This window comes from Danio rerio, chromosome 16 (assembly GCF_049306965.1).
Source record: "Danio rerio strain Tuebingen ecotype United States chromosome 16, GRCz12tu, whole genome shotgun sequence".
Taxonomy (NCBI): Eukaryota; Metazoa; Chordata; class Actinopteri; order Cypriniformes; family Danionidae; genus Danio; species Danio rerio.
In genome coordinates, this window is record NC_133191.1 from 21,485,731 (window position 1) to 21,501,593 (window position 15,863).

The window sequence follows — 15,863 nt, forward strand, 5'->3', positions numbered from 1 at the left end:
TTTTTATGATGTTGAAAGAGCATGTTTCTGAATAATAGGAAGTCATGGAAGGAAGTTGATATGAGTGTTTTAGAAGTATGTTTTTATGATTACTCAGCACAAAAATAATAATGGAAATATACACTGTAAAAAATGCTGGGTTCCACACAGTTTCTTCATGTTGTCCCGCCACAAATCAATTAAGTTAACGGAATCGTTTTAACAAATTTAAGTGTATTGAACCTCAAAGAATTAAGTTTAATATTTGAATAATATTCAACTCGCATGGTTTCCGCTAAATTTATTCTTCGATGGTGGGGCGCAACACCAAAATACATCCCACCATGGCTACATTCCAGCTTCTCATTCAAAACATTCAGTCGTTGTTGTTGTTGTTGTTGTTTTTAATAGCGGGTTATAATTGCACCCAAACGTTTTAAAAGGTAAGTGAATTATAACAGCCTGAACCTTTCTGTAAACATAGTAGTCCTGTGCATCATTTGTTTAATCCTTTGAGAGCGCACGAGAAGATCTGCGCTTGAGCAGCGTATTTAAAGGGTGTGCAAGAGGTTTTGTGCACGAGCAGAGGAAATCGGTGCGCAAGCAAAAAGATTTCCATGCTCATATTACTTAAATGCGATCTCGACTTGTAAAACTGCTCTTGACATTTCTCCATTTGTCATTGAAGTAACGCCATAGGTAGTTGATAGATTTGTGTAAAGGTTCTGCCGCCACAGCTGGAGAAATGCTAGAGGAAACACTGACTCTTATTGTATATACACTAAATCTTTCTTAATATTTTTTTTATTTTCTGTTTACACATTTTATACTTTACGTGTTGTCTGTATCAGTTTAAGTTTTTGGAAATAAATTGTGCAAACGCACTGGGGGAAAATATTTTAAGATTCTTCACAAATAGCTGAGCCTAATCAGCCAAGCAGTTAATTGTGTATGAATAATTACGTTTAGGAACATTGACACTAATGACCCTCATATAAACATTGTAAAGACATTTTTTTTTCCTCTCCCTATTAGCCACAAATGGTCATTCTGAATGTCTCCGTTTGCTCATTGGAAATGCTGATCTGCAGAGTGCAGTGGACATCCAGGATGGGATTGGCCAGTAAGTACATAACCAAAAAAAAAACAATTATAATTTTTTAAGTTTTTGGGAGTCTTATTGTTATATGTGATTGTCAGGACTCCTCTGATGCTGTCAGTGCTCGGCGGACACACAGACTGCGTTTATTCTCTTATTAATAAAGGAGCCAATGTTGATGCCAAAGACAAGTGGGGCCGCACTGCTCTACACAGAGGGGTAAACCATGACTTTCACACTACCAAGGGCACTTTCTTAAACTAAAACTATTGGTCAAAAAAACATTTTTCTCAACATATGAAAAACGATTACTGAACATAATATTTGGTAAAACTAAATAACAAAATTTATTAGAATTGATTTGGTGGAAAATATGACTTGCAGACAAACACATCATTTAGTAGGTTATTTATTGAGCAATTTCTTGATGTACGAGCAGGGACAGCAGTTGGAAAATTTTGGCTCAAGACTTTGACTTATTCACTTCCATGGATTTGTAGACGTTAAAAAGCAGCTCATAATGCTGTTTGATGTTGTAAACTGACTTACTCAAATTAAGTTATTATTCAAATTTTATATATAATCATAAACACACGTTTTTGTAGAGCAAGTAGTTTGACTGTTTTCTTATTATTCTGATTTAGTTGCCTAAAGTAAAAAATAATAGGAAATTCTTAAACGATTACAAAAAAAGAGCACACCGGCATTGTAGAATAAGATAGCTACTGAAATCGTATTACATATTACACATATAAGTAAGGGACAGGTTAGGAGAAGACTACAAAAACCAGGGATCAACCCATGCTGATTAGGGTTGCATATCGTTATTTATTTATTTATTTATTTATTTGATACCGGTGCTAAATCGATACTTTTAAAACGATACCAGTGCCAAAACTGTGCCTGAACTGATTCTTTTTAGCCAAATATATATATATATATATTTATATATATATATATATATATATATATATATATATATATATATATATATATATATATATATAATTTTTTATCATTATAATTGAATAATATAAATACATATTTATAATAGGTTTAAAGTAAACATCAATTCATATTTTATGTATTTGGATTGCATTAATATATTTCTTTTGATCATTTGTTTGTTAGCATGGATGCAAGATTTGCATTATGCTATTAACATTACATTGGCTTACTACTAACTTGTGGAAAGGCTGTCATCAGAATCAGGGAAAACCTTTTTTCTTGGTTTGGGGCTTGTGACTACTTTTACATGGACATAAGTAATCTAATGATTTACAGCCTCTGACTTGCGAATTCTAAAATGCATAGTGCTGCGCATCGCTGAGCGGCGCTTCTGATGTGCGACCTGTTTTACGTTCTTGTCGCAGCACCGGAATTAGGCACTAAAATTTATATGCTGATTCGGTCTGGTGCATACCGGTTCCAAAGGTACCGGTGTCATAATGACACTGGGTTTCGGTACCCAACCCTAATCCCGATACTTGGATCGGTAATTGGTTCGATACCGTAAATTTTAAATGGATCAGGTATCAACCAGCTGGTACAGATTCAATCTTGCACAGATACAATCTTGGTACAGATTTAAAATCCAATCTTGCACGTGCTTTATATTCTGTGTAATTTATAAGCCAAAAAAGCCACAAAGGTAGCCTATTATAAGGCACTTGAAAGTTGTCAAGTAGGCCTACTATATCCCAAATGTTGTGAAGCCAATGTAATGTAAAGCACAGATGAATATTGTGCTTAAATTTATATTCAGTTCAGCGCTTCTCTCCACAACATTTCAAAGGCTGGAAAAGTTATTTGAAATGTCATTTAATTTCAGGCTATATGATAAATTGATAAATTAAGTAATTACTTCTAAGGGATATGATGATTTTCTATAGGCACTGTGTTTATAACTAAGGTTTGCACAAGGGGGAATGTAAACTGTGCAAACATTAAATAGCATTAACAGAAAAAAACATGTTTCTTTATATAAAAATAAATACACAATTAGTTTTATTCCAAGCCTCTTCACAATTACATTGAATTGAATCATGATTAAAATCAATTAAACTTGACTCTCTTCATCTCTAGCCCAAAAAAGAGTGGTGGCACTTAAAGGGTTATAAATTCAAATTTTGTAATGTTCAAAGAAATATCTCTCACTCATGGTTGTTGCTCCTAGCATGACTCACAGATGTGTGTGTATTGTTTGATTCAGGCGGTGACGGGCCACGAGGAGTGTGTGGAGGCTCTGCTGCAGCACAGTGCCAGTTTCATGGTACGGGACTGTAGAGGCCGCTCTCCCGTTCACCTTGCGTCGGCCTGTGGGCACGTTGGGGTTCTGGGGGGCCTTCTGCATGCTGCCCAGTCAGTAGAGAGCATTCCTGTCATCACTGACCACCAGGGCTACACGCCGCTGCACTGGGCCTGTTACAACGGTGAATAAACCCACACTTGACCATCACAGACCCCCATACACCCTGCTTGTATAAAGACCTGATCACATCAGACCTCATGATCAAATATTAATGCACTGTTCACACTCTTATGCCAGTTTTAAAAGTGAAGCTTTTGGAGATCTTCTGAAGTAGTGTCTTGTGTCGTAATAGTAAAATTTATAGTGAAAATGCATGAGTGTCTCGAAAGGTCAGAGATTTTGGCAGTTTTTGAAAAGAAAATCGAAGTACACTGAATGGGATTAAGATATGGTCACACTTTATTTAAAGAGGTGTTCAAAAGACTGTCATGAAAGCTTTCTAATTCTGACATCACATTTGGGCTAGGTGAAAATTTGATAATAATTATGTTACATATTTTTTAATAAAAAGATAATGACACATCAATAAGTGCTGAATAATTTTTATACACTATGCGTAAAGCTGTGCAGGCATTTTGCAGCCTGCACTTCCAGATGCCGCACATAGTACAAGTTTACAGGCATACAGTGTTAGTTGGGTTTTGAGGAGTAAGTTAAAGAAAAAAAAAATCACAGACGTTAATGACAAGAAACGTCACTAAACTTTAGTAGTCTGGAGCTACATACATTTTTGCAATCTGACACAAAACAGAGCAAAAATGTGTTGAATCAGCTGCACAAAGGGACAAATGCTGGAAATCCTTTAAAATTGATAGATATAAAGATTTAGCATCTATTGTGATGATTATTGATATCGGCTGATATGGAAAACATTTTGGTGATAATTTTTTTGCCTTATCGCCCAGCCCTACATCCCACGTCATGAGTGTGAATGAGATGTTATGCATGCTTATGACAACTGTTTTCAAGTGTCATTTTATCAATTTTGTCTTTTTAAAATTATTGGTTAAGACAACTTGACATTTCCATGACAACATAAATCTTTCATAAATATGATTGTCCTAAGTAGGGCTGCATGATTCTGGCTAAAATGAGAATCACGATTTATTTTGCTTAAAAGCAAGATCACGATTTTCCTCATAATTCTGTAGATGTAAGATAAAGGTTAATATGAGCAGGCTATTATAATTGCTCGTTTCTACTGACTGGTACGGTTCGGGTCGGTACGGGTCACCTTTATCAGGCTTGCGTTTCCACTACCAAGGGTACCCTTTTGGTGGGGTGGTGTATGACAAAGTTTCAGATGATGTCATTTTCGCTTGAGAAAATGTCTACAATAAAGCTGCACAGGTCGTTCACATATCATATGCGAAGCACTTCTTACAAAACAGATGCTTTACAGACATAAATACTTCTGTATAAATGTTTATTACTAACTTTTCTATGAACATGAGTTGATTATAACTGCAGATCAATGACAGTGCGAAATAGCCTACTTTAATGTCTGTAATTATATAACATAAATAAATAAATTAATAAATGAAAAATATATGAACACATTACAGTCCCTGATATGTTACCAACTACAGAAAAAGTACACACAGCAGACATTTCGTCCTTAATTAGGTTTAAAACAACAAAGTATAGCCTACAGTCAGTGAAAACCTCTCATCTGTGTCTGTAATCATCAGCAGGAAATGTAGCCTCTGTTAGAAAGTCATTCCATCATTCCAGTTCATATTAGTCCAAAAGGTGATGATAAAAATTAAAACAAGGCAGTTAATTCATGTTTGCTGAAGAAATAACGTGCTTCTTGGCTTCCCCTTTTTTTCCGCGCTCCACTCTCGCGTTTGTCCTTTTCTTTCCGAATATGTCATTCTCGCGTTTGTCAGCTACTCACAGGATCAGGTTTCCAAAGCTTGTCAAAAATACAGCGCACATTATTATTATCAGCTCAAGAATTTTGTTATTTCAGATAGAGACGCGCGGCGAGCGCAAGAAAGAAAGCGAAACCACTCGCTCTTCAGACTGGCTCGTAATAAACTACGAGGCACAGGGTAGATTCTGCTCTACTCCATGGCTTTGTGGCTGTTCATCAAGACGACGACAAGGTTTGTTTGAGCTCGGATCGGCCATGGCTCGTTATTATATGTCTATGTAATTCGCTGTAATCTCTCACTGTGTATTTCAAACATGGTGGGTTCTTTGTTTACATTCTGGCTTGCTGCGTAAGCACATGACGTATCTTTGTAAACCAATAGCGTTCAGCTGCGCGTCTAGCTCCGCCTTTTGGTACCCTTTTTTGTGTTTGGGACCCTTTCGAAAGGGTGCCGAAAAAGTAGTACGATACGGTTTGGTTCGGTACGCCTTTTGACAGTGGAAACGGCCATAAAAGCGTACCAAACCGAAGCATACCGTACCGTACCACTCAGTGGAAATGGGCCATTATTGTTATTTCTCAAGCAAATGGTACATAACCTACTGTTAGTTAAAATGCTTAATTTAGTATAGACTTTGAATGGTGGATTTGAACAGACTTTAAATATCTCCTGGTCGTTAATTCACAGTAATTACATCAGAATATTCATAATTCTAAAGTCGAATTATTATGTTTGAGACATATGATTGTCATTTGTCGTTGACAACATTATTCAACCTATTTTTTCCACTGGTAAAATGAAAGATTTGTCGTTATCAGATTCACTCTTGCATTTTTTTACATTATATAAGCTAGAGTAGTTATATACCATTTTAATGTGGTCATGTCATTGGCCCATGTACATTTCCTGCTTGTTATCAAACTATTTCATAACTGTGACAATGTTAATGTTAAAACAGCTATCATAGCATTATTTTTCAGTATGTGGCTTTTTGGATTCTCAGAAGCTATAGAAATTAAAAATATAAAACAGGATTTACGTTAGGACCATTGCTATTCACTATTAGAATGCTAATGCTCTTCCCGCATGGCTCCCAAACGATCACTCTGTGCAACAAACTGAACGTTATTTACACTTTATTACCTGTTATTCACGGCCTATGCAGGTTCTGTTCACTAAAGTAGACAACATTGGCAGGAATGTGCACGTCTTCTCGGTAGTAGACAAACAGTGCGTCAGTTCACGTTTGGTTTTTTGTGTCCATGTTGCTGAGCAACTTATATACAACAATGTGAAGACCGACCTTAGGCTTCTCCACTGACCTTGAAAAAAATAATTGGCTTAATCGTACAAAAGATGAATTAAGATTGTGTGTAGGGTTGAATTGAAATGGCAATCTTTTTTCGATTAATCTTGCAGCCCTAGGCATAAGGCATTATAATTGTGGCATGAATATTTTTCTGATCTTGTTTTCAGTGGAACAAAATGTCTCAGTAAAAGTGTCATTAACAAAAAATTTTTTAACAGCATTGTTTAATATTTAATGATATTTTAATGACATATTTAGCTTGTGCCACTGTAGCTGAGCTAAAAAAAAAAAGGAAAAAAAAAATGTTGCCGTTATAAAATTCATGACATTTATAATGGCTTTGACAATCATGTTTATGACAGATATATGACAAGTTTGGTTGTCTTGGTAATGTCAAATTGTCATGACAAAGACAAAAACAGGTTATGATGTATTTGTCATCACAAATGATGTCATCTTTGCATTTAAAATGTCATAACTGAGTGGATGACAGTTTTTATAAGCATGCATAAAATCTTATTCACAGTCATGTCATGATTATTAAGGTTTAATGACAGTTTTATGAACACCCCTTCAAATAAAGTCTTAATCAATATTGGTTTGTGTTGTGTTAATATGTACGTATTAATCTGCAAAAAACTGTTTAGATATCTGATTTATCTAATGCTGAGTCTCAATTCGCCTTATAGTACATCCTAAAAGCATGCACATATTTTTTTGTGAAGAAAAAGTATGTTTTTTTTTTTGTTCAATTCATGTTTATTTATATAGCGCTTTTACAATGTAGATTGTGTCAAAATAGCTCAACATTAACACTTAGCATTCACAATATATCACTTAATTATTGTTATCAATATAATTGTATAGACCATTTCAATGTAGTGATGTCATTGGCTCATGAAAATTTCCTGCTTTTTGTCAAACTATTTTATAACTGTAACGAGGCAATTTAATGATAGCTTCACATTAAAACACCTGCCATAGGATTATTTATCAATACTTAGACTTTTTTGGATTCTTGGAAGCTGTAGAAATTAAAGATGTAAAACAGGAAATTCGTTAGAGCCATTATTGTTTACATCCCTCAAAATGGTCTTTATGCAATCTAGGTCATTGTTGCTAAAGCTGCTCTAATAGTTTTCATTCACTTGAATAAACATGAAACTAAATATAAATATTGCAAAACGTTAGGGTGAATATTATGGACAATAATGGTCTCGTAAAATTATCAGTATCGCGATAATGCTATATATAATCTACGTACCACACACATGCCTTGGTTTTATGCCTTGGTTATCTAAATTTTACCATTCATATTGGGCCTTACTATCTTTATCCCCGCCTGCTCAGTATTAACTCTTCTGCTATTGGCTGGAGCAGCTCAAAGGTCAACCCAGAGCTGAAAATAAATATTTACTGCGGTCAAGTCAAGACAATAGGAAGATGACTACAGACAATCAGAGTTAGATTACCTGCTGAGGTTTTCACTTATAGACTTAATGTTTCTAAATGTCTGAATTAATTAGTTTGATCTGAAAAATGTATTTTACCTGTTGAATTTACTATAATTAAATAAATAAATGATTTAATTGATTTATTGTTATCAGAGCAGTCAACAACCATGTCATATATCGCATATTTTCCCATTTCCATGTCATATATTGCATATTTATTGTGCAGTGCTAATTAGGACACAACAGAAACGTTTGTTATTTTCAAAATGCAAGACATGATGGAAGGGTATTTTGGAGTGTTGTTTTGCTTTAAACTATCAAGGTCTGATTTGTTGTAGTAAGTCAATGATATTAGCCAATATTTGTTTTAATAACCCCAAAAATGTCAAATTCTGACCTGCAATATCATCAGACATGGTGTTTTTGGCATGTTTAGTCATTGAGCAGGATTAGAGAAGGCTGTGGGGTGAAGTGTGTTTTACATCAGATGGTCTCTCTGCAGGTCATGACACTTGTGTTGAGGTGTTGCTGGAGCAGGAGTTGTTTCATAAGACTGAAGGGAACCCGTTTAGCCCCCTTCACTGTGCTGTGTAAGTGGATTTGGGTTGGCTTGATGTGTCTATGTTTTTAAAAAAGGGCAAGTGTTTTAAAACTGATTATTGTGTTGTTGTTTTTTTACAGAATAAATGACAATGAAGGAGCAGTCGAGCTGTTGATAGAAACACTTAGTCCTGTCATCGTCAATGCAAATGATTCCAAAAACAGGTACCATTTATATACCTTTCCTTTGTTCATCATCTAAACAGTTATTAAAATGTAGTGCTTTTGCTTCCTTTCTCCTTCGTTTTTAACAGCTTCTTTAAAATGCAAGATATGTCGTTACTAAAGATGTTTAAATAGTTTCCAAATATGAACATGGCAAAACTGAAGTTTAATATAAAATTTAAAAGGAAAATGTAAGTACTTTTAAATTATATTCTAATTTTTATATATGATATTTATATTAATTGTTGTATATCTATCAAATCTATAAACGTCAATGATTACAATAGAAATATAAATTAATATTAATTAGAAATAAAATAGTTAGGGCTATTGCTTGTTAAATTTATTTGATGTTTTGGTTCATTTACTTAAAAACAGTCGCTGTGACTTTTTTTTTGTATTTGTATGATATTTTCTCAATTAAACATACAAATGGACTACCTTTTCGTTATGTTGGTGGCTGTTTTTTCCCCATTGACATCTATTATAATTTTATTCTTGATTGTTGGTGGTTTTCCCTGTTGGCAGGAGGTAAATCTTGTAATTTTTACTGGTGATCATCAGTTGGCACTATTAACCCATTAGATAGGCCTGTGCAAAGAAGTTTCTGGCTTTTATGTCGAGTTTTATGAAGTATAATTGCAAATTATAATGTGCATGCATAAATACACTTACTATGTCTTCTATGTTCTGAGAGCTAAGGTGTTTGCTTTTGATTTTTTCAATCAAATAAAACAAGTGTGCAGAGGTCACACACACACACACACACACACACACACACGCATACATACTTTAATCCATATAACTCCATATAAAATCCAGAAACTAAGCTTTTTTTTTTTTTTCCACTGCAATTGATGTCCACAGTAAAAATGACAAATTGTACTTCTTCCCTACAGAGAAAACCACCAACAATAAAAAAACACATAATTATATGGTGACATGTTGTTGCATTAAAAAAAGTCATAATAATGGAAATCAATGGGTCAAAAACAGCCACCAACATAACAAAATGGTAGTCAATGTTAGCAAATTTTGCAAAGAACAGTACATAGTAAGTACTATGTAATTTCTTGTCAAATGTAATGGAATGTTTTAGAAACAACTTTGCTACAACAAAATAAAACAAACTCTCTTTAAAGTCTAGTTTTCAAATAATGCTAAAATAATATTTCTGTGAAATATTATGTAGCTGTTATTCCTTAATCTTAAGTTTTGCTTTTGGGGAAAAAAAGTATTCTGTTTTACCTTAGTAGCATTTTTTTTTCTAAAATCTGATCAGTTTATTGTTTTTGTTTTTTGTTTTATGAACTTTATAGATATTACACTTTTCATATCAGGGCTCCTCAATAAGGACTGCCCGATGGCCGGGGCCAGTATGCGAGACACTCGGGACAGTAAACAGGATTGTTACTGATGCAATCGAGCCAGTGTTGCCTTGTCTCTAAAGTTAAATTTGCCTGCGACTATTTGTCCAATGCATGCAAATACAGTCTTGAAATCGATAAGTTTGTGCTTTTAAGCCCTTAAATGCCATCTTCTCTGTGAAGCTGTAAACCTCATATTGCTTTTTAGTTCCTCTTATCTGATTGGATGTTGTGAGCATGATATTTTTTACCTTAACTTAAAAGCAAAGAGACAGCAACATCAAATTATGAGACTTAAAGAAAAAACGTCTGTTTCTAATGTCTTTAAGCAGACATTTATGTGGGTACAACTTAATAAAAACAAATGAAGGGATGTTTTGCACAGTTTGCTGACAGTTTGGCAGGTCAGCCACCTTTTGTTTTGCAATAAATACCTGCACATTTTGCATACAGCTATTTTTGTTTGCATGATACTTTAAAATTGTGCTCCTTACAAATTCATTAAAATTTTACAAATATTTAAATTCTAGATTTACAGACATTATTTTTGACATTATTTAAAATGTGTGACTAAGAAAAAGCTATTCACTTTTTTTGGTGAGGCAAGTAAACATTTTTGAAAAAGCAAGTAAAAATCTGAACCACTGGCCCAATCAAATCCATAGTGTTGAATCCTGCATAGGTTAACGAATAAATATCATATTAAATAACATTCAGTGGGACTGAGGTCTATACTGTAACTGTTTTCTGTCTGCAACAGGACTCCTCTTCACGCTGCTGCATTCACCGATCATGTGGAGTGCCTGCAGCTCCTGCTGGGCCACAATGCACAGGTGAACTGTGTGGATGCTGGAGGAAAAACCCCGCTCATGATGGCCGCTGAGAACGGCCAGACTAATGCAGTTGGTAGGAGTTTGACACTGGATGCCTCAAATGTTTCTGGTTAACTGGGTGTGTGTTTGGGTTTGATGTGTCACGATGTCTGTTTGTTTGGCAGAGGTGTTGGTGAGCAGTGCTAAAGCAGATCTCACGCTACAGGACGCCAACAAAAACACTGCTCTCCATCTGGCCTGCAGTAAGGTAACAAACACTCTGCTCTCTTGTGTCTTAATTCCTCGAATGAAACCATGGGGCAAGATGGGAAATGACATTTTGTGTAGATTTAGCATGTTTAAATTAGCACTGGGTGGTATGATGGTATATATCATTGCTGCAGAATGAAATTTGTATCTTAAAAGATTTTATTTTATTCCATGTGTACTGTGAATGTAAATAAGTGCATGTAGCCAACTCGCAATATGCATGAGGTCAAGAAAAAAGACACTACTTGGGCTCTATGTTAATGATCTAGGTGCAAAGTCTGAAGCGCATGGCACAAAGCATTAAGGGCATATCCGAATCCATTTAAAAAGAAAATGGCAACATTTGCTTGATTTCAAAAAGTATCTAGGGTCTGATTAAAATGCAGACAAGAGTAAGCTGTAGAAGAGCAACGGAAAAGTGTGCTGCGCAAAAGTAAATTTGTGGTTCCACAATTAGTGTCTGTGTGGGAACTTGATTTTAAACCATGGATCTTTTGCATGTAATAATAAGGATTGTATTTGGTTGTATTTGTATTTTGGATTGTATTTGGTACATGCATGCATCAAACCAAAGTCCTGTACCAAATCGGTACAACCCTAACATTTACTAGACTTTATTTCCAAAAAAGTGATGTGAAAATGTGATCATCTGTTTATTAAACACTGTGTATTTCATTTATTTCTCTAGGGTCATGAAACCAGTGCCTTGTTGATCTTGGAGAAGATCACCGACAGAAACCTCATCAATTCCACTAACGCAGCTTTACAAACGTACAGTCAACATATAGATTATGTAAATGAGAATGTGTTTTAAATGTAGTGCAGGAAATCTAATATTAAGTTCTTGTTTTCCAGGCCCTTGCATGTGGCTGCCAGGAATGGCTTGACTGTGGTTGTCCAAGAACTGCTTGCTAAGGGTGCTAGTGTGCTTGCCGTGGATGAAAATGGTAAATGAGTACGATTTTTAACTTTAAAGAAATAGTTTGTTTTTTTTGTTTAATATTAGAGATGCAATGTTTTAGTGTTTCTTGTATATACCTAGATGTTGACTGCATGGACATTACCTATGAAAAATGTATTTTATATTTATTTTGTTAATGCAAGGATGCATTAAATACTGCCAGAAGTGACTATAAAGGCATTAATAGTTACAAAATATTTATGTTTAGGATATTATATTTATAAATTATTCAGTTAAAAATAGCTTTGAAAATAGCTGCACAAGTTAAAACTTTAAATGATTCATAAATGAAAACTTAGGCCCACTTCCAATTCTACCCCTTAGCCCTTCCCCTTACCCAACCTCTCATTTTGCGCATTCACGTCAAGGGGTAGGTGTGTCCCAATTCTCTTTAGCTTGAAGGCCCAGGGGAAGAGGTGATTACACCTTCGAATGAAGATTTTTCAGGAACACACTCTAAACCAAGTGGTTAAAAAATTTCCTCGAATACCCCAGCCACAACGGCATATAGTTACACCCTGACGTAAGATCTACAAATTAGTATAAAACAGACGCTAAAATTAAAACCGCTAAGTTTTGCAATCTATAATCCATAATCATAACTCCTGTTTAGCAGTTCCACAACATTCTGATACTCGATAACACTCAAATACTCTGTCAGAAAAGTCTAGTGGCTGGGAATTGGCTTTTTACGGTGTCTGCTATTATGTTATTGTTAAATGCACATTATTACGGTCTTATTGTCACATTGGATTGTTATGATAACATAATAACTTGCCTTCAGTGATTTCCCGAAGATAAATACCAATAAATAACTCAACTGGAATAACTACAGCAGTTGCCATCGTCTGATCTCATATGAAGCAAGATATTGCGATGACATATGATGACGTGTGCAGGTGCAGGTGCTGTAGTGCTTGCCCAATTCTTAGGAGTACATTTTAAATTTTAGGAGGGGTGCAAAAATAGAATTGGGTCTTAATCTCACAGTGGTCACTCATGTTCAACCCTCCCAAACCGCAGTGTTTAGAGGGAAGGGCAGGTTCAAGTTTTCCTGGGTCGGCGACTCCTATATGACGATGTTTTGTATCTACAATAACATGAAACGGCAAAACACATTTGAAAACAAGATGATTCGTATAAACAACAAGGAGTCAATTTAACATTTCTGGGAATGTGTCTGTTAATTCATTGGTCTGTCTACAAATTAAGGCCAGCATGAACTTAGAACTGTGTTACACACTGCATGGAATATAGTTATAAAAAATCCATAACAGGGGCTCTTTAAGTACAGAAGTTTTTTTTTATTTTTTTTACAAAAATATGAGGCATTATTATTTAACAAACTCTCGTATTACTGTATTATGTTTATTACATGTATTATTTATGCTCACTGTGGTATGTTTATTGTCATATTTTTTGTGTTCACAATTTCAAATTAAAATAGTAAAAATTTGATTGAGAAGAAACATTATTTCTATTTGATTTGACTATTTCATCTGTTCCTATTAATCTTTATTACTCCCTAAGGCTACACTCCGGCCCTGGCTTGCGCTCCTAACAAAGATGTGGCCGATTGCCTGGCGCTCATCCTGGCCACCATGATGCCAGTTTCTCCTGGCGGAGGCTCGGTGCCCACGCTCACATTCAGTGCCATCAACCACTACACCAGCCCCACTAAAAGCGTCACCTTCGACAGCCTACCAATGCTCCGCTCCGAACACAGCTCCTACTGCAGCTTTAACAGCATTGGCCGCCACGACGGCTTCTACAAGGACGAGGAGCTCAACGACTCCGACTCAGAGACTTACTGAGGTAAACAAAAGCAGAGGCGCACATCTTGTCTTAATTACCCAGCGGCCGGCCACTCCGCAGAGCCTTAAGAGTCTCTACACATACACACACACATACACGTGGCGCAGCAGGCTGGCCTTCCTCATCCATCAGCTCAACCTCTGCCAATGCATCTTGCCCTATGTAAATTTTAGGAATAGGTGGACGGACCTCCAGATGTGGCAATAACAAGACAAGGAATCAGCAGCCTGGGGACCAATATTTTTGCACAGGATGGTTTGACACTGTCGTATTGCAAACACGGATTCATATATAATTTTTCAGATCTTGAGGGATAATTTAAATCAGTCGCTTTAAAAAAACAAAACAAAACATAACTGGGACATTTGTGTGCTTTCAAACAGTTTTCAGTCGGTGTGCACTTCTGATCAACTATTGGGGGAAAGAAATGATTTATTTTTTAAACAAACGTGATTTTAATACCTGTCTCTGACCCTCTCGAAGGGGGAAAACAAATCGAGTAGTTTCTAAAGCGCAAAGGTGAAATTTGAGGATATGAACATCAGCGTTGTGTAATGCTTTCGGCCACAAGCATGAGTTTAAAACAAAACAAAAAAAACAGCTAACACCTCTCTCCATCTTCAGTTTTAGGATAAATTATTCTTTTTATCTATGGTATTTATTTTTACTTTCCGCATTTCATCATCATTTTGTGCCTTCATAAATTACTGTATGGAGGGAAGGGGCAGCTCGAGAGAACAAATTCTACAATGCACAAGAAGTTCAACACTACATCTGTGAAAAAAGCACTGAAAATGAAAGGCAAACGGCTCCCAGCATGCTTTGCTCCAGGATGAGGAACACTGTGTAAAAACCAATGGTAGAACAGCATTTGATCTCTTTGTATGTTGATATATGAATATAAATATATATTATATTTTTTCTGGCTCTTATTAACATGACGTTTTTTGAGCAGGTTTGCTCGCTTTGAATTAGCAAATGAAACCACTCGATACTTCTGTGATGGCCTGTCAGAAAAAAACCCCTGTGTTTGTCTCTTTTCATGCTTTTGAGTTTTGGAATGATTGAAACTGGAAACCTGTTCAGTACAGCTTCCCGTCTGAGAGGGGGGCAGCAGAAATCTGTTTGCATCGCTCTTCTTTTATTACCAGTCTTTTTTTGTGGAAATAAAGGAGAGTGATTGGTGCAGTTGATGGCCACTGCTGTCCTTCTATTCGGAACAAGAGATTCCTGTATATTTTATGGTTGATTAAATAAATAAATGAGTTCAGTAATTTGAAATTGTTGTTGTTGTCAAGTCCTTAAGAAAACGGTACAGAACAAAAATGAAATAACCCGTGGTGGAAAGAGTACTGAAAAATCATACTCAAGTAAAAGTACCATTATTTGCCTAAAATGTCGTGCAAGTAGAGTAAAATCATCTGTTGTATAATTACTCAGATTATGAGTAAAAAGTAGACTTTTCAAAAGCACTCAAGAGTAGTGAGTATTATGCTGTAAAAAGCTGATGTGTTTACATGCAAGTTGTACGTGTGTGTGTCTGTGTCTGTGTCTGTGTGTGTGTGTGTGTGTGTGTGTGTGTGTGTGTGTAAATGTAACATTCTTTAGTGCATCGAGTTCTTGCCCAGCAGGCACACAACATCATAAGTCATTAATATTAGGTAAGATTCCAGTTGTGATGTCAGGTGGCCAAAATTCAATGTCTAGTCAGCGTCTAAAGACGTAATTTTGATGTCTAATAATGACGTCAAATGACGTTGATATTTGGTCGATTTTTAGATTGTTAGAAAGTGGCCATAATCTACCGTCAAGTCAACATCTTAAACCAACGTCATATTGAC

At 35.6% G+C, this 15,863-nt stretch overlaps 1 protein-coding gene across 2 annotated transcripts in view; it reads left to right on the forward strand.

Moving 5' to 3' along the window:
• ankrd28b (ankyrin repeat domain 28b) overlaps positions 1 to 15,303 on the forward strand; it is a 97,045-nt gene extending 81,742 nt beyond the window's left edge. The window contains exons 19-29 of one of the 2 annotated variants that reach the window (XM_009292265.4): positions 1,015 to 1,102; positions 1,180 to 1,297; positions 3,291 to 3,510; positions 8,535 to 8,622; positions 8,714 to 8,797; positions 10,925 to 11,070; positions 11,162 to 11,244; positions 11,935 to 12,017; positions 12,102 to 12,193; positions 13,738 to 14,022; positions 14,196 to 15,303. In XM_009292265.4, coding sequence (XP_009290540.1) covers positions 1,015 to 1,102; positions 1,180 to 1,297; positions 3,291 to 3,510; positions 8,535 to 8,622; positions 8,714 to 8,797; positions 10,925 to 11,070; positions 11,162 to 11,244; positions 11,935 to 12,017; positions 12,102 to 12,193; positions 13,738 to 14,021 — 1,286 coding nt within the window. In that variant the 3' untranslated portion in view covers position 14,022; positions 14,196 to 15,303. Of the gene's footprint in view, positions 1 to 1,014; positions 1,103 to 1,179; positions 1,298 to 3,290; positions 3,511 to 8,534; positions 8,623 to 8,713; positions 8,798 to 10,924; positions 11,071 to 11,161; positions 11,245 to 11,934; positions 12,018 to 12,101; positions 12,676 to 12,781 lie in introns of both variants that reach the window. The other variant, XR_012391712.1, reaches the window with a different exon arrangement.
• Positions 15,304 to 15,863: the final 560 nt, after the last annotated feature.